Genomic DNA, 19,828 nt, shown 5'->3' on the forward strand with positions numbered 1-19,828 from the left:
ATCTTGAATTACCTGAAGCCCCTCTAAAGGGACGAAAAGACTTGTAGTTTCTGCCACTCTGGAGGGCACCCAATGAACGTGCCGTGTCCGAGTCCTCTTTCATTCCCTTTAGGGCTTCGTCCACCTTCTCACCGAAAAGAAGGTCTCCCTCAAAGGGCATATCTAAAACTTTGTATTGTACTTCTGGCCTGAAGTAGGTACACTTAAGCCATGACTGTCGACGTAATACGACCCCATTATTGACTTGCTTGAAGCCTGACTCAGCGAGGTCCACCGCGATGTTTATTGCGTGATTTGAGGCTTCCTCACCTTCTCGGACGAGTAACATCGCTGCCTTCCTATGCTCTTCCGGAAGATGATCAAGCAACGGAGCTAGCCTGTGCCACATCTCCCTATCGTATCTGGCAACAATTGCCAGAGAGTTTGCGGCCTTTACTGTGGTTGCTCCCACGGATAGCACTTTTTTGCCAAAGGCATCTTGGCATCTTGCTTCGTTCTCAGGAGGAGTCGTGCACTTGTGCTGGGCCTTCGCCTTCCTCGCCGCTGCCGCCGACACCACCGAGTCTGGCGTTGGTTGGGAGGATAAACACTTGGGGGTAGACTCTGGAGCCTTAAACTTTTTTTCCAGGCGTCCTTTCACTGCCGGCTCTGAAAACGGGTGACGCATTGTCTGCAACCCCTCCTTCCATACATGGTCTAGTATTGGTATCGAGAACACAGACCTCCTTCTCTTACCCATGTGGTCGAACAAAAAACAGTCCTTTTTCTGTTCTTCCTGGGACAAACCAAATTCTTTGCATGCCTTCTCCATCATAGAATGGAATGACGCAATGTCATCCGGAGGGGAGGGGTGAGCTGGGCTTCTAGGGGTTTCCAACTCCACCTCTGACTCCCAGGTTGGATCCCTGGAGGGGGATGATGAGATATCCGACATGGCTCCCCTGTCAGACTCCGAATCTGGCAGCTCACCTTCCTCTTGTGCCAGTGCCGAGATTGGCGTGCGTAGGTGCGTCGGTTGACGGGACGGGCCCGGCTCGTCGACGGGTGACTGTGGCAGGTTTGCCCGAGGTAGTCTCTGGTCCAACGACTGTAACAACGACTGAAGCGTGGACAGAATTTCCAACGACAAAACAGATTGACGATTGAGAAGAGGGGCAGATACCGGTATAACGGATCCCCTCGTCGAGGACTTGTCAGCCACTCGTAGCCCTAGGTCTGCTGGGCCAGCTATTCCCTCATTCTCGTCCTCCAAGGACAGCAACACAGCCTGTTCCTGTAGTAAAGTATCCGGGGGGATCAGATCAAAAACTTCAGGCCTCCAGGCCTCCTGTAGAACCCCCGTCGACGAGGCCATCGTCGACGTCGTTGTCGGTGGGACGGTGGATGCCACCTGCGTAAGTGGTAGGGTGGAGGCCGATGACTGGGCCGCCGTCGACGACGGTGACTTAGCAGGTGGTTTTGGCGGTCCCGCCTTTTGCACACTTGGCTTGCTTTTACTCGACTCTCGACTCGTAGTCGATCTATGATGATCGCCCGAGGAGGATTTCCTTTCCTTTTCATGCTTTTTTGATGAAGATGATTTCTTTGACGAGGAGTCTCTAGTTGAGTGACTTCCAGACGACTCTTTTTCCATCGGTCGAGATTTCTTCGCCGGTGGTTCCGACGAGGTAGCGCGGCGTGATGTTTTCGCCGATTGTGTGGAGCCTACCTCCGAAGGGGGGTATGCCCCCGCTCCATCATTCAGCCATGCCACCAGTCGTCGACTGCGGTCTTTGAGGGTTTTTTGAGAAAACCCTTTGCATATGTCGCAGTTATCCGCCCAATGATGAGGGTGGAGGCAATATATACAATCCATATGTCCGTCCCCCTCGTAAACTTTTTTCAAGCCGCACGTCGCGCATGGGCGGAACAGCGCTTTTCCTGACACGGAAGGACATTTTCTGTACTCAAATTCCAGTAATGCAACCTTGTACAAAATAGTAAGACAACGCGAGGAGATCCCACTACTTTGGAGACGGTTGAAATCTGAAGGGGAACCGCGGGGGCGGGCCTCTTATACGGGGACGGCCTACGGAGCATGCGTAGGCGGGTCCTAAAAGGACGTAGATAGGACACAAAAGTGTCGGAAGTTTTCCTATTGGAAAAGGCTATATATGTGTACTGAGGGGTCCCAGTCTGACGACGGGGAATATTCTAAGCATGTGAATCCATGAAAGATCCAATGCTGGAGAAATTAGTTTTTTTGGGGGGTGCACAAGGCTCTAGACCTATCCCTTTGGGACGGACTCCCATCAGTATGGAGAAAAGGGGATAGGACATAGGAGTATGAAGAGATTACAGATAAAACTGAAATTGAGGACAAGCTATCTCTGACATAGTTCCTATTGGGTTGGCCAAAATCATTTGTCAAACACCATGCTAATAGTAGGTATTTCAGAATCCTACCCGTAACAAATATTTCAAACATTAGCAGAGATATTCATCTTGGGTTAGACATGGTTATTTATGAGCACAACATGCGGTTAAACAACTGCTGCCATGCTGCATCACCTTATTTTTCTAAGGGGAGATAATTTCGGAAATAGTATCATTCATGTATCTATTCACCTGCTAAAATATACATAGGTGCTCTGCACAGTGCTCTGAACAGTTAGATCATTTTAGCAAAATATGACAGCAACAAATGAATTGCATTTCTAATAAGAAAAGACGGATTTTTTCACCCTACATAATAACATAATTGGTCAAATATAACCCGAACACCTAATCATAGCATTGCAGTTGTATGACTAATTTGATAATTCTAAAACTAGCTAGGAAAGGGGAGGTGGAAATATCGTACATTTCAACACCCCTAACACCTAGATGTCAAGCACAACTTGAGGAGGTCATAGAGGGATAAACTGTCTCTGGTGAACAAGCACAGGGCCTTTCTAGGTCGAACAACCAGAATGCTTTGTTCAGACTGGAAAATGCTAGTTGATCTTGCCATACTTGGTGTATTACGGATCGTTGATACTATAATTACCAAATGAATGCCAAATGGCCACAGAAACCAATTCAATGTGTTCAATTCTAAACGTTTCCGGTGGTTTTTGCAGAAAATATCTAAACGAGAACAAATTATTGGCCTGATGTATTCAGTTTCATGGGAGGATAATTAGGAAGAATTATGCCTCTCAGAAATGCAATGCAACAAACATTGCTGAATCTGTTCAGTAAAGCAGACAAACTCTTCATTGCAACTGAAAATTGCCAAGGCTCAGCCCCATAACTCAGTCTGATAGACAATGGCCAGACACACTGCTATTCATTGTGGTACGTCGAAATCAAAAAGCTAAAAATACTGGCACAATGAAAATATTATTTACCCAAACGCCCAAAATCAGAAACATTACATACTGCATCCACTGTAATGCCCCCCCATCTACCATAATACAATTTGAGTGAAAGTTCCCCGAGCTGTGCAAACACTCAACTCCCTACACTTCAGAACTCTAAAAACTCTAAATATGACAAAAGAACATGTGAACCTCTTGTGGATGAGCGGTTACTGTCACAGCTAGACACAACAGACAAATCCTACACAATGTGACAATACCATGCTCCAATCGCTGACCAATCCTCTAGCTCCACAAAGCAGGAAAACAAGTCTAACATCCCACAGAGAATTGTTGAACTCAGCAGTAGAAGAACCAGAAACAATCTCCAAGAATCCAGAACAGGTCTGGCACAAAGCCCAATTAATCACCAGCAAACAGGCACTCTCCAAAGAATAAAGAAAGAAAATACTGCACATGTACAATGGCATGAACATGTCACTACACATCCAAAGTGCAAGCAGTAGACAATGCTACTAAATAACAATTAAATATTCAGAATGGCACCACAGCTGCAAACTCAAACCATGCCACAAATAAATCACAAACTAGCCAACTGGGCCTTACCCAAGTTGCCCAAACAACTGCCTGCTGTCATGACCATTAACCTCCATAAATTCAGATGCACCATCTGTAATATATATGTATTTTGAATTTATAAACGCGCACAGAATGGAACAAACCGTATGATGGCGTTGATAACAAACAGATGATTCAGGTGGAGCATAGCTAGACCCAGCCACCGGACAGCCAGAAACCCGGTAGAGCCCTATTTAAACAAAAATGTGTTTAGTGCTCTGCGAAATTGGTGGGGTGAGTTAAGGGCCCTGAACTAAGTGGTAAAGAGTTCCACAGCTTTGGACCGAACACAGAAAACCTTGTGTCTCCCCGTATGTAATAACAAATTGCCAGAAGACGCAGGACAATCAACACTAAGGTGACAGGTAAACTCTATTTATACCAAGACACAGCACACAAATAGATTTAAATGAGGGGTAAATATCCATCTCTGAGGAGGGTGGGGAAGGTACACTAACTTTACCAGACCTGTTGGCCACACTGAATAGAATAGACCACCAAGTCCTGTTGAACAGAATTAGAGAAAAAAACAAGCCGACAAACATGTCTAAAAGAAGGTGCATCTTCTTTCAAACTAATAAGCTGTGCTGCTGCTGTCCTGTGTCATCTAAATCATAATCATACCAATAAACTACATACTGCTTTTAAAATCACGTGTATCCCTTTTAATTTACACTTTGTAAGTTTCAATTGGTATGTGCAAAAACGTTACGCACCATTTGATACCACTACATATTCTCTTACCCAACCTACAAACAGGCATAAACACACACAGATTTCAATCTCAGGAAACCCATCCAGAATCCGACAGATATTTGAAGACCACTCCTCTATTAAATACACTCTGCATAGTTGAAAATGTGTTTAGCCCACGGTCAGAAAACCAACACACTGATAGTAAATTCAAAATCCAACATCGCAAGACTTCTCCTCAGCTTGCCCAAACCCATCATGTTCCACACCTCAACCCCAAGTTAAAAACCATATTCCCAACTCTAACTGCATACAAATTGGGCATAGGGGTCCAACTCAGCCTATGCATCCACTATGACTGTTGTGTCACAAGACTCTTAAGGAAAATAGTACAACCTTCTAGAAAAACAAAACGAGTCACAATGGCAAGGACAAAGAGTCGGTAGAAAGTCTATAGGAACCTCCAGCACCTCGGTCTTCCTAGAAATCCAACCTTCAGATTGCAATATATTTCAAAATGCTACCTCTAAACCAGTGATGCGCTCCAACAAATTCCCCAACACCACTCCAGTCCACAGGAAAGCTCAAAGATGAGGCATTGGGCAAATTTGAAACCACGATCAATGAAATCAGAGAGGCTCAAAAATACCTCTGCGAAAAGATCAAACCATGCATCTTTCTTTGAAACCTTAGGTCAAATCAGGCACCATAAGATTTTCACTCCAACATGCAGCAAACAATGTGAAGGGGGCCAGAGTGTGAGCTTCCCTATCAAATCAAAATTCACTACATTAAAAAAAAAAAGATTGCATCTCTTTGTGAACAACATGGAGTACATCTGTAAAAAAAAGTGCCTAAACGCACAGAACTAATCACACTGGGAGAAGCTAGCGATTGAACAGAGAGCTTACATATGTACTAATAGACAAATGACACCTCTTGCAGAAAAGGTCATTTAAACGAATTTTGAATACAGTCTAACACTACCTCAGTTGATGTGTGTTTTGGTGGCGACATATCGAAGGAATACAGAGTGGAAGAGATTCAATATTTTACCTTTAAACATCAGCAACCCAAGTTAAAATAAAAAGTTCTAGGGAGACAACACTTAATTCCGGAAACAAACTAAAGAATGTAACTAAGGCTGGCATTCAGTTGCCTCAAAAATGCACCTTTTCTTTCTTGAACAAAGGATGCTCGCGCTTTTAAATAACTCATGCCCATTCGAAATTAGAAAACATTCTCCAGTTACCTTCTGTATAGCTTATTTATGGTCACTCTTGCATCTTTATCAAACATGCAGGTCACTGCTATGGACTGCACGTGCCAACCAAACGGTGACGGGATATCGAAATAAATGCTTTTAAAATTAAAGTTCAATCACAGCAGTTTCGCAATATAAGAAATTAAAAGTTCAATCACAGCAGTTTCACGATATAAGAAATTCGAAAATAACTTATTTCTGGTTTTGGATATCACAGATATTTCTTTAAAAACAATTCGTTTTGGGGATTACTGCACTCATTTAGTCTCAAGTGTGACATTTAAATATGATGGACGACATTGTGCTTTGGAAAACCTACTTGTTTGTTCCTTACCTCGCTCTTAATACTAAATCGTGATGGCTCTTGACGGCTTCGGTTTGATCTCCTAACCCCATAAACATCAGGGTATTCTTCCCACATCTGCAAAATAAACAGACCATCAGAGGGCCTGTATCGTCCCGCCACTACAACTATCAGTGTATTATGTAATGGCAATAGATATATAAACAAAAAAGGGTTGAGGTTACGCAATACAAGTAAAAAGGATTCGTCTCCAGGTTTTTATATATTACATATGTACCATTATTTCTCAGTTCACCATCCTCACAGATTAGTCACTCATTGAAATATAATAAACGGAGCTGTGTGTTTTATCCTGACTATTTTTAAAAGTGACCAGTCCAATTATGTTTTTGCTTTTTCAACAATTCAAATCTTTTAGTGCAAATTAGGGATAAAACCAAATTGACAATTTCTCAGTCAAGGATGTCACTTGCAGAGAAACGGGTAGCTTATTTGCAGTCATGTAATGCTCACATTACCCCAGTTTGTAGGTTTACCCTGCTCATTTAACATCCCACAGATGCCATCCCCAGTAAAGGAAACGTCACTACGAAAAAGTCTCTGGGGCTGTGCTAGAACAGAAGGGATGGAGGGAGCAAGATAATGCCAGTATCCCAAGAGAGGGGCAGAAGAAAATGAGAAGCGCATTATTAATTAAAAATACTTGAGAATATTGTTGGTGTAACAAAAGCATAAGGTCACATCGATGCGATGCCTTTAAACGTGTTGCCGGGATCAAACTGGAGGTTTCCCATCACACAAGACAGTGAAAGTCCACAAATCATGAGGAAGCCTAAAGCAATTTCAAATTGGGGAGTCAATCCCAATGTTTTCACCTACAGAGCATTGCTGTTATGTTCTGTAGTGCTTGCATGATAATCAATTGATATCTACGCAAGCCCAAATGTAAAGTAGGTCAAGTCGAGATGTGAACTTTCCATTTCTCAAACCACTACAGGGGGACCTACATCGACGGGAGTAAGATCGTCACCTGGGGACGGAGGTGCGCATATGGAGCGGGCTCTGCGCAGCTAAACAAGGGACGTCACACACCAGGAAGGTTCAGCGGTTAAGCGATTTATTCGGGTGCTGAGTGTGCTCACATTATCTGGGGTCAGCTGACCTGTCCACGACTCGCTATGTCCCTCATAAGGTGACTACGTGCGACGCTACATCTCCCCCCAAAATAACATCGTCCCAACCCATCTCCTCAATCCACCTTCTGGGCTTTCGAGTGATGCGGCATGGTCTATTGTTGGCATGGGAGTGCTGCATTGCTTTATGTGGCTTCTTCACCTGAGCGCTGTTCTTCCCTTCCCGATTTGTCTACATCCGCTGAGTACCCTGACACCTCTCTCACATAGTGCTCCTCTTCACTCGACGCCTGACTGACCCGTAGATTACCATCATCTACCTTTCTGAATAGCAGCTGTTCCGCGTCACTGTCCAATCTTCTCTTTCCGCCGTCACCAAGGATCCCTTGACATGGGTGATGATCATGGGCCGTGGGTCAAAAGGTGGGATATCCTTGTCGGATTGGGCCTGGCGTACTAGAACTAGGTCTCCAATTACCAAATCGGCCTCCCGTGCCCTAATCCTTTCGTCAGCGTATGCTTTCATTCTTCCTTTGGCTAGGTCGTCCCTCCTCATTTCATTCATGTCCTCATTCTCCTCAAGAACATGACCATCCTGCGGCAATCTGGAACACACAGGGCAGCCAAACATCAGTTCGGCCAGGCATGTTCCATTAATGCAGAGTGCTCAGGTAGACAAGCAAGAGTTGGTACAAAGACTGTTTAATGGGCATGTGGTGTGATGGTGGCAACGTGTATAGCCCTCTTGACATTGGCCATTAAACTCAATACAACCCAGTTTGCCTCAGGTCCAGAGGGGAGTGACCTTGCAGTGTTCGAAGCACAAGTAATTGGCAAAGTCTCTAAAGTCCTTGCTGGAGAACGGGGGCCCGTTGCCAGACTTGACCACTTTGGGTACTCAGAATGCTTAGAATGTTCGATCTAGTACTGGTATTGTGGCCGTAGCGGTCATGGAGGACATCAATTCAGCTTTAGGGCATCGTGTGTGTTAGTCAAGCACTACCAGTATATACTCCCTCGATCTTAGTGGGCCGAAGAAGTCTATGGCCATCTCCTCTCACACCCCTTCCGGGAGGGGGGGTCATGTGCAGAAGTTCTGGGAATGCAGGGGGTTGCAGACTAACACAGATATGGCATGACTTCAGTGTCATCTCAATCTTGTCCATGCCTGGGAACCATACTTTCTTGCTCAGCATACGTTTTGTGGACACTATGCCCCAGTGACTTTCATGTGCAATGTGCACTGTGCGCTGATGGAGATATTCTGTTAACAGAACACGGTCCCCTTTTAGTATTATAGATGGGGGGGAATATGGATAGCTCATCTTTTGACTTGGCAAGTGTTCTGAATAGCTGCGCGTTCAGGGCCTGGTTAGTACGGATGGAGTCTTCGGCCGACTTCCATCACCCATTTCTGATGCAAGAAGATGCCAGTGAGAGCATAGCATCTTCCACCGTGCATTTTATCAGTTCCGCCATGGAGATGGCTGGTGGCACCGCATGGTGGATGATGTCATTTATGTAACTATCCGCCCCGCTGCCTGAAGACTGGGATCCGTCAATTGGGTGCCGAGAAAGTCAGCCGGATTTTTGTCTTTTCCTGGCTTGTGCAAGGTTTTGTACTTGTACTCCTGCAGGCGCAGTCACCTTCTGGCTATCCTTAGCGGCAGTTGGTTTCCCGTAGTTCATAACAAGAGCCTTGTTGGCGGTAATGATTGTAAAGGGTTTTCCGTAGAGGAACAGGTGGAAAGGTTCACATGCCCACACGACCGCCAAAGCCTCTTTCTCTGCCTGTGAATATCTCTGTTCTGCAAGACTCTTGCTGTCATAGGCCACTACCTTCCTTGACGCATGTTGTGCTGGGCCAGGACTGCCCAGAGTCCTACCGGGCTGGTGTCCATAGTCACCTGTGTGTAGGTTGGGGTCAAAATAGGACTTGCACACAGCTGCGGCAATGTCCCTTCTTATTCTGTAAAATGCCTCCTGCTGGGACGAACCCCATTCAAAGAGTTTATCCTGTTCCATGAGCGCACGGAGCGGCACACTCATGGTAGAGAAATTTGGGTACAATAGCTCACCAAACCTAAGAAGGACCTCAATTGTGCAGTGTTCACAGGACGGGGGCGCCTCGGTCAGTGCACGGATCTGCTCTGGGTCAGGTTGAAATCCCTTTTCAGAAAAGATGTGGCCAAAAAACATAGTGTACTTTTGTAGAAGTCGCATTTTTCCTTGTTCAGAGTCAGATTGGCGTTGAGTGCTGTGCAGACCTTCATCAGGGTGACATTGTGAGCTTCTTGGGAATGACCAAAGATTAGGATGCCCTCACTGTAATTTATGCAGTGCGGTATATGTGGCAAATGATACTGCGTATTTCTTCCTGAAATATTTCCACTGCCAATGAGATCCCGAAACTCAGGCGTTTGTAGCGAAAAAGACCTAGATGGGTGGTGAATGTCGCGATATACTGCAACTCTTCACTGAGTTCAATTTGGTGGTAGTCTTTCTTTGTTTGTTTATTTATTGTGCGCGCCGGACCCAGAGGTGTCGGGGCACAGGTGAAAAGAGAACTTACAGCTTAGTCACAGATGTTACGGAGCAAAGGTAAAAACAGTTTCCTCTGCGTTACAGGGTGAGGGTAAAACAGTATAGTACATGTATAGAGGCGTGTATATGTAGACAACATGTCATAATTAACAAACATTTACATATTAGCAAATCTATATTAAAAATACATTACATGCAGGCAGGGCTAAGTTAATGCAGTAGGAGAGTGTGGGTTACATATCTTTCTCAAATGAGCCATTTAATTGTGTTCTTTCTGAATTTGATAAACGTTTGGTCAGATCTGAGTGTGTGTAGTAAGGAGTTCCACAGTTGTGCTGCCCTAACTGGGAAACTGGACCCTCCAATGGTGGACAGTTTAAATCTTGGCACTTGAAGACAATTGGGGTTGGCTATTCTTGGCGGTCTGATGGAGTTTTTTCTGATAAATCGTTCTGTTAGGTAACAAGGGGCTTTGTTATTTAAGCATTTGTGGATGAGGAAAGCCGATTTGAGATTATTTTTTTCTTGGGTGGAGAGCCATTTGTGTTTCCTTCTTATTTCAGATATGTGTACTCTTCTAGGGATGCTTAAGGCAGCCCTGAGAGCATTATTGTGGAGCACTTGTATTCTGTTGATGGTCTGTTTGTCCCTATGTAGAGAGCATTACAATAATCAAGTTTTGATAGGATGGGGGCTCTAGATAGGATTAAGCAACTGTCAGGAATTGTTTTCCGGCTCGTATTTATTTACATGTGTAGGCCGTAGAGGAAGCCAGTGAATTTACCTGTTTGGTAAAAGATAAGGTTAAGTCGAGGTAAAAACCTAAGGTTTTTACTTCTCCGGCGACCTTGATAATATTCCCATCAATAATGAACGCTGAGTAATTAAGGTTGAGTTTTGAGATGCGAGTTGCAGTACCCAGGGTGATGAGCTCTGTTTTGTCATCGTTCAGACAAAGGCCATGGTTGGCCATCCATGCCTGAACGATGCTATATAGACTGTTCACCATAGCCAGATCTTCCCCATAATCCCCAGTAAGTGGTAGGAGATTCTGGGTATCGTCTGCGTAGTTGGTATAAGTAATACCCAGATTGTCAAGATCGTCAAAGAGTGGCTTGGTGAAGATATTGTAGAGTGTTGGCGAGACGCATGATCCCTGTGGCACTACACAAGTAATAGGTATCGGGTCTGCTGAGGCTGATGGGGAGAAGACCCTCATAGTCCTATCACTAAGGACAGACTTTATCCACACTATACCTTCCTTTGAGAAGTGGGCTGCTGAGTGCAAGTGACTACACAGGATTTTATGGTCCACCAAGTCAACGGCAGCTGAGAGGTCTAGTAGGAGGAGAAGTGCTAATTTTCCCTCATCTCTTAATGAATCTATTTGGGCCTTTAAATCGATAAGGCCTGTCTCTGTGCCATGTTGTGGTCGGAAACCGGATTGGCGAGCGCCTAAGAGTAGGTTCACCTCAAGGAAGTTTTGAATTTGGGTGTATGCTACCTTATCTAAGAATTTTAGGAGAAATGGCACCATGGTGATGGGCCTGTAGTTGGTGGGTATGTTAGGGTCCAGTGTTTGTTTTTTCAGAAGAGGGAGTACCCAGGATTCCTTTAGATTACGCGGGATGGTGCCAGTAGTGAAGGAGGCATTGATGAGTTTGGTGATGAAAGGGGCTAGATCTCTAGCAGCATCCTTGATCAGTTGTGCTGGGCATTGGTCACCTTTGCAATTGGATGGTTTAAGCGCAAGAATTGTTTTCTCTACCTCAATAACAGACCTTAGAGAAGTTAAATTGAACATGTTCTTTGGGTTTAGACTTCAGTGTTTTGTTCGGGGGAGTTTGAGTTTGAGCTGATAGTAAAGCTTTCTTTAGAGCTATTTTGTTATGGAGATTGGCCACTTTATTAGTTAGTGCAAACTGGATGTCAGTACACCAAGTTTTATCTTTAATAGAGTCATCCTGTACTGCAATTGGGGTTTCCAATTCTTTTAGAATAGAGAAGAGCTCCTTCATGCTAGAGTTAGCTTGTGTAATCCTGTTATACGTTTGTTGTTTGGCCATGATGATATCCTTTTTGTATTGAGTTGAGATACTTATTAGATTGGTTTTATTTTCTATAGTGGGATGTAGATTCGATGCCGTTTCACATTTTCTTTTCTGTAATCTTAGGTTTTTTAAGTGGGGTGTAAACCAAGAGTTGAGATGCTTTTTGGGTTTGCTATTCCTAACTTTTAGCAGAGCAATGCTGTCAAGAGCGGTAGTCCTAGCATTATTACATTCTTCCACTAGTAAGCCTGGGTCTGTATGGTCTGGTAGGGAGTTAAGATTGGGTAGGATATAGGGTAAGATATTGTCAGCTGTGATATTTTTCTGGTTTCTAGTTAACATAGGTAAGGCGGGAGGAGGTACTGGTGCAGTAGGTCTTTTAGTATGGAGAGTAAAGGAGATTAGGTGGTGGTCAGTCCATATTTGGGGGGAGATGGATGTGATGGAGATTTGTTCAAATCCAGGCAGGAAAAATCAGTGGCCCCATTGAATATGTGCATCATACTGGTGATGTTCTCCGAGGATGGCTTGATTGAGTGCAGGCATGTCCACACACAGTCTTATTGGTCTTTCTGGGCCCCTTTTTGGTACCAGAACCACTGGAGAGACCCAGGGCGCTTAAGGAACTCATGGTGGCAACAGTAAAGACAGATGTAATAACGTGGGTCGCAGGAGAAGCAGGTAAGTTCAACAAGGTTTATTGTCCAAGCCAGTGTTATCTTCCGTAGTACAAACACAGGGATGGTAGGGTCCACAAGACAAGTTACACAGGAGGAACACCGGGATTGCCCCACACCCAAACTGCCACACTCACTCTCTGCTCTGCCTACCGTCCCTCTTCGAACACTCAGCACGCCACATTTCACATAGGCTAACATCACAGCCCTAGTTACATCACAGACTACCAGCTGGATTACTACACTTCTCCCTCCCTAGAGAAACCACAAAAGAAGAACATCGCCACATACCAAGAGAACACCACTGCAAACCACAATCTAAGGGAAGACACTACACAGCGAAAGTAGATGGATAGCTGACCAGCACTAACCCACACTTCCCTGAAGACGAAACACTACAAGCACCTAACTTCTAATACACAGCGGCCGTCCATGATCAGACGCTCAGCACCCACACATATAAGGTGCCACTACAGGCAAACCGGACCGGTACAATATTGCCAGACCAGGTCACCCAAAAACAAAACGCCCCAACTTGAACAATCACGGGCTAAAACCATCTCGGCAGAACCCTCAAGGACTAAAAATAACTACCAGCACTTCCACCAGTTCCGAGCTGCCCCTCGGAACAATAAGCCTGCCATGCCTATAACTACCCTATGTCCGGAGACAAAACCTAATTACTAACACCCCTGACCAACATCGCGCTAACTCCTTATGCTCTGGGCTGCCCCCCAGAACCTCAGCACTGCCATCGCTGAGCACTACCCCTCCATATCAAGAGCAACAACAAATGCCCAACACCTGCCGAGAAACCCTTAGTTTGATGTAATGAAAACACAATGCCACCACTCTACCATATACCGCATGACAATAGTCAACATTACTTCCAAAACCTCACCTAATATTAGCAAATTGCACCCCACATGCAGTCAACTACACCTATCATCAGACAGGTATTGATCTAACTCAACACAGTGGTAATACCATTCCCTAACCACTATGAACCATAAACAGACGCTCAACTCCAACAAGGAGCTCCCCAAACTCCTGCACCTAATTGTGTACAACTTGCTATATGTACACTCAGGAGAAACCAACTTCACAACCACGGTGAAACATAACCAGCCCTTGATTTCAACAACGCCAATCAAGGGCAACCATATTAATGTTCAAATCAACAACTAGAACAAGCCCTTGCACTAAAATCGCACAAGACAGAACCAGTGCACTAGTTACTACAGACCCATCCGGCATCTGTACTAGCAACCACATACAAACGACACAGCTGCGCTAGATACCACAGACCCACCCGGCATCTGTACTAGCACAACTCACTCTGCTCCAAAACTGCCAACCACATTGCTTAGTCACTACAATACTCAAAGCATCGGTCAACAGAACAGACTCCACCGTGCCGACAGTTGTCTGACAACGCACAACGCCTAAGAATGACACCATCCAAGATACCAACTGAAACGATATACACAGACCCACCTGGCATCTGCATGCATTCATACACCTTACACCCCACAGAAACCAATACTTCTTAAGGTGAACACCACGAACACCCCGTGCCCACTCTGGCACGTTACGTCAAGGCCAGGTAACAGAGGTAAAGGAAATACGCACTATGCACTATTCACTCTCCACATGCACTATATCCACAGCACATGGTAGAATACTTTCACCCACAAAAACGCTCGGTATCACTCAACGTTCACATTAGTGATGTGTGGTGAAAAAGTCAATGTCCACAAATGCAGAAAAAACATCTCTGTAAGAAATAAGATTCTCATCCGGTGTTGGTCCGCCAACACTTTATACATGTCCACCCCTCCCACATGTCTGAGAAAGGAGGAAAAAATACAGTTATGTACCCAGGACGCCTACATCCAAAAGGCCACGACGTAACACAAGACAGGAAAGACAATGGCTTTTAACAACATAAACCCACATTAACCCAGGGAACCAAATGGACCTAGACCCATAACAGGCCACAACATTAACACAACTAAAGAAAACGGGCCCAAGACAACTAACCTAATGAATAGAGTCTCTACCCTGGGTCTCGTCCTGCTAGCTCACGAAAACTTCCCAGAGCATCATCCGGAAACGCACAAACTTCTGCTCCATCCGACTTCAAAAACATCTCCTGACTTCCTGCTATACGTGAAACACACTTGAAGTCTTTTGCACAACACTTCCTCTTGAAGGCGTTTTACAGTAACATGTCCCATCCCCGAACCTCGGATGGCACCCCAGTCGTCGCTTTTCACTTCTAACGATCTTGCGCTGGACTTCATGTAATGACTTGCCATGCTCCACGTGACTTCTACACTGGCGTGGGCTGGGCATCTCCCACAGGCACACCAACGACCGCTCACATGATCTGGCACAGTTGCACCGCTCCGCACCAACGTCATTACATTGCTGGGAGAAGCGGTCCCTGCCAGATCTTGCCGATACCCAGCACCAGCGGCCCCAAAGGCAACAGCCCCACGTGTCCTCTGTGTGGAAGGCACCGGATGGGTCTTGGGCACCCATGGTTGCCAGCGTCTTATGCTCAGACCAGTTGGATGGTGCATCTCCCCAGGTCCTGCACACAGCTGTTTTTGCTTGCAATCACCCGCTTGGTACTCCGCCTCCGTTTTAGGGCACTCAACATGGATCAAGTCCATGGGAGACTTCCAAACAAAAGCTTCAGGCCCACCAGCTACGGCCACACTCCTCACCCTCAAGTTGGAGAGCTCACTTGTTCTAGGCACCATCACCCGCCAGTGCCCTGACATGTGGCCGCTTGGGTAACGCTCACCATCCGGACCTGGACCATAACGCAGAAATGACTCACCTATCATCCTATGGGGCCACAGTCACTGCGCTTTGCCAATGGAAACACGGCGCCAGCCACCAATAGGAACGGGCTGCCAAAGTTACTACAACGGACAATTAAAGCAACGCCCGGCCAGCAGATGAAACTTGGCAAACCAGCATAAATGGCGTCCTACGCGCTTGAACTCCTCAGGCCTCCCTCGCAGCCATGACGGGCTGCAACCGGGAAACTCCTGGGTGTGGGGCAGGTCGGCAGGGGCAGTGTCCTCAGCTTACTGCACCCCCCCAGCAGCACCAGATGACATCAGTGCGACCACCTACTCTCCCATCCTCGTCGCCAGTGTAATAGCGTGGGTCGCAGGAGAAGCAGGTAAGTTCAACAAGGTTTATTGTCCAAGCCAGTGTTATCTTCCGTAGTACAAACACAGGGATGGTAGGGTCCACAAGACAAGTTACACAGGAGGAACACCGGGAGTGCCCCACACCCAAACAGCCACTCTCACTCTCTGCCAACCGTCCCTCTTCGAACACTCAGCACGCCACATTCCATATAGGCTAACATCACAGCCCTAGTTACATCACAGCCTACCAGCTGGATTACTACAACAGACACAGGTGATCACAGTTCAAGGGTGTTAATTAAACTGTATGCAGGTTGGGAAAACGCCTAATCTAAACCTAAATCTAAGACGCAGCAAGTGTCGACCATCAAATGAAAATAAGGCAGACCTAGAGGCGTCATGTCAAAATAAAAAATAAAAAGAGTGTGGGATAGTTCTCAAGAAAAGAAAGAAGTGTTTATAAATAATATGTCAGGATGTGGTAGCCTGGATCTTCCTTCCCCACGTTTTGAGCACGGGGTAAGGTGGGATCTTGGAGCACAGCACACACCCTAGCTTCCCCAGCACAAGTCGACAGTTCCACATGCAGTTTATCAGAAGCCTCAGTGGCCAAGTCTCGTTTCTCTTTAAAGTTTCTTGCCTTGGAGGGCCTGAAGTATTCAAACAATAAAACAAAAAAGTTTCAACAAATGAAAGTTAACTTCCTGGTTTTGCTTAGGGTGAGGGCTCTTCACCCCTGGGTCCCCCTCTTCCGGGCGCTGTTCCTCGTAGTGTTGGGTGATTGCTTTTCACCCCTTGGATCTGCCTCTTCTGGGCTTGAATCCTAAAACAGTTCATTTCAATATCAAGGCCTTCGGTGGATGGTTTCCTGGTCGCGAGGGCCTGATTATGTTTTACAAATTTCTCGGGTGATGGCTTCACCCTTGGGTCCCCCTCTTATGGGCGCAGACCCCTTCTCTACTTTCAGCCTCCCTCCACCGGGTTCACTCTGGCTTTTCTCAGCTGATGGATTGACCCCTGGATCTCCCTCGTTCCGGTTCGGACCATTCTGAAATGCCAATGTCTTTGTACAGTTCATAGTGGACATCTCTCGGCCGGGTTAACGTTTGGCAACACACTGTTTCTTGGGACTTTAGACTTGCCCCCTTCTCGTCAGCATCCCACGGTCGGGTTCACTCTTGCCAACTTCAAATTCATAATTGTTTGCAGGAGTCACTTCCCTTGCTTTCTTAAGTTCGTAGATCAAAGGCTTTCCACTGTACAGGGATTTTGCCTTACCTCCTGTATGACCACTTTGACCTAACTTGGCAGCTCTCCTACGGCCTTCTGGTTTCTGTAGTTTTACTCAGAGGGGACTCGACCAGAGTTTCTTGGAGCAGCACCCACGTGGTGCCAGTCTCCCTCTGCAGATGGTCTCCCCTTTACACTTTTACAGTTCTTTGAACTTTCTCACTTTGTGGCTTTCATTCACCACAGCCCGGTTCCTATCGGCTCTCCCCTCGACTCACCGGCTGTGATGAACCACTTGGTTTTCTTCTTCACTGGAGTCAAGGCTGGTACCACAGTAGCAGGAGTTTCTCCTCGCTCCCACTTATCAGCGTTGATATGCTCAGTGTACCATTGACATCTGTTGCAGCACACTTGGGATATGGTCCTCGGTCTTATTTGCCTCCGCGGAGGTATCGCGGGTCTGTGTCAGAAAGGGCAATATCGTGTCTCCCGTCAGCTTCTCGATATTCGCCACCTTTTTCCTTATTGAACTGCCGGGTCTGGATAGTTGTCTCGTTGTGCAGTCTGCCTTGCTCGTACTGGGCTCTCTTGCTCCACTTTTTATCCCTGTGGGGAAGGGAAACAGCTGTCAGCTGTGTGTGATTCTGATCAATTGCCCAACTTTGCCTGACCCTTGTTTTGAGACATGTCAGGTAAACGGCTTTGGTGTTAGTCCATTCTCGGATGTGTCCTGTGAAAGTGTTTGTCGGAAGGGGGGGGGGCAGTGGTTTTGAATGTCCTACGTGGTAGGATGGGGAAAAGGTGTTGAAAGAAGGGTAATACCGCGTCTGACCCATCAGTGTCCCACTCCCCGAGGACCCCCATCCAGGTGATTCTCCCTCACTGGTCCACCCCCAGGAACTGTATCCAATAGTGATGGCTCTGTCCTGACCACCTGGATGACAGATCCCTGGGGACTAGCTAGGAAGACACCTTCAGGTTTCTTACAGCGTCGGTCCCGTTGCTGGCTCAATTATGTCTGCCTCTACTAGCGCAATAAGTTCTTTCTCTACCCAATGTTGAATGTTGAAAAGGATCCCTCTGAAGTGCTTTGCAATGGGTTTCACGGATGGATCAATGTGTATCCAGATTTTGCATCCCTTGAGCTTCCCAAACCCTTTGAACAGTCGACGGAAGTTGGATGTTAACTTGGCGGCCGGAGAGATGAATTTGTTCGCCATGATCAGGTATAGTATATGTATCAATCCCCTTTGGACAGCAGATTTTAAACTTAAGACGCATCCGCTCGCAGCCTCTGTCACCAGGACGTGTATCAATATGCAATCTTTCTAGTCCTTGTGTCGGTACAATGTTTTGAAAGCGACCAGGCACGGGAGTGGTTACTTTGCCCTAGAGGCATAAATGGGCGCTTGCGCTTTCCTCAGAAAGGGTTTGTTCTTAAGTTTCAGATATTCAGATTTCGGGAAGGGGTTTATGGTGACCCCTGAATAGACTAGGAACTCAAATTCTTGCTCTTGAATGGACAGTGGCCGAGTGATACTGTGTTCAGATGCAGTGGGATTTCCCAAGGCATATAAATATCCTCTTCTCTTTCGGTCGGTTCTGGAATGTGATTCAGACTTACTGTTGGATGGCATGAATGTGTAGAACCGGTGGATCCTCCTTTCGGCGGTCCGATCCTTTCGACCTTCCCTCGCGGTGGTGTCGGAGAGGGGGATCTATGCCATTGCAGGCCTTGTTCTGACGAGCTGGCTTTCGCCGCCTTCAAGTTTCGACACATGGCGCGACAATGGTCTTCATCTCCGCAGGCCGAGCACATTTGGCTGATGGTTGGGCACGACCCATCGTGAGGGAGGTCATAACCGCTTCGAAAGCACTGTAGTTTTTCTTGCCAGGATTCTTTCAGGGTGTGTTGCTGCGTCATGAGCTTGTTTAGTCCTTTGATGGTCGCAGTGGAAATATGAGTCTTGCTCAGCGTGGCTATCCGAGGTCTGAAGCTGAGGAGGTTCTTGCCAGCACGAGAATCTCTGCTAACGTGTGTGGTATCTGTAGTAGTTTCTTTTTTAGTATTAGGTCTTGCATCCAGCAATTACCTGGGACTGGATAGCTTCTTCATTATTGTACAGGTGGAATTTGCAGTGTTTTACCCTGGACCTGAGGCGTGTCACAAATTTGTCCATGCTTGCATCTGGGAATTGTGTTGTGGTGTGAAACACATGCCTTTCATAGTCAACATTTCGATGTGTTGCAAAGTGATCTTCCAGAATTCTTTTGAGGTCTTCATATTTATCCTCTGGCAACTCGAAGATAATAGCCTGTACCTCTGGGCCAGCCGTAACGCTGAGCAGACCAATGATGCACTGGTCTTCTTCCAAGCCTACTGCGTTCAGGTATGCATCAAACTCTTTCATCCACCTGGTCCTCCTTGGTGGTGTCTATAGTGTCAAATGGCATGATTGACGGTACTGGGAATACATCTTTCCCTTTTTGACCCTGGTCTGGAACGGGTGCGGCTTGATCTTGGACTTGCACAGGGTTCGACATGGTGCTGGGGTGTATTCAATGCTTGATAGTTTTTGGCAGCTGCCACGCGTGTTATGGTGTCTTGAGCCCCAGTGTAGCTGCTGTGGGTTATCGACATACCCAGTGCTCACTCCCTCATCATGTGAAATTTGCTTTGTTTTGCTATTCACTTGGTTAGCAGGTGCCACAGGCCCTGAAAGTACTTTCACTGCCCTTCAGTACTGGTGGGTCGGCCGGGACTTCTGCGGCTCCTCCCCTTGCTCTGCTGAACCCTGCA

General features: G+C 46.3%; 1 protein-coding gene across 4 annotated transcripts in view; it reads right to left on the reverse strand.

Moving 5' to 3' along the window:
* Window positions 1-19,828, reverse strand: part of CHD2 (chromodomain helicase DNA binding protein 2) — a 1,289,637-nt gene that overhangs the window by 1,112,978 nt on the left and 156,831 nt on the right. For 3 of the 4 annotated variants that reach the window (XM_069625070.1, XM_069625071.1, XM_069625069.1), the window contains one exon: window positions 6,251-6,337. The exons of the other annotated variant lie outside the window; for it this stretch is intronic. In XM_069625070.1, the coding sequence (XP_069481171.1) occupies window positions 6,251-6,337 (87 nt within the window). The remainder of the gene's footprint in view (window positions 1-6,250; window positions 6,338-19,828) is intronic. 4 annotated transcript variants of the gene reach the window in all.

The sequence above is a fragment of the Ambystoma mexicanum genome, chromosome 11, assembly GCF_040938575.1.
Source record: "Ambystoma mexicanum isolate Mex_15411 chromosome 11, UKY_AmexF1_1, whole genome shotgun sequence".
In the NCBI taxonomy this organism is placed as follows: domain Eukaryota; kingdom Metazoa; phylum Chordata; class Amphibia; order Caudata; family Ambystomatidae; genus Ambystoma; species Ambystoma mexicanum.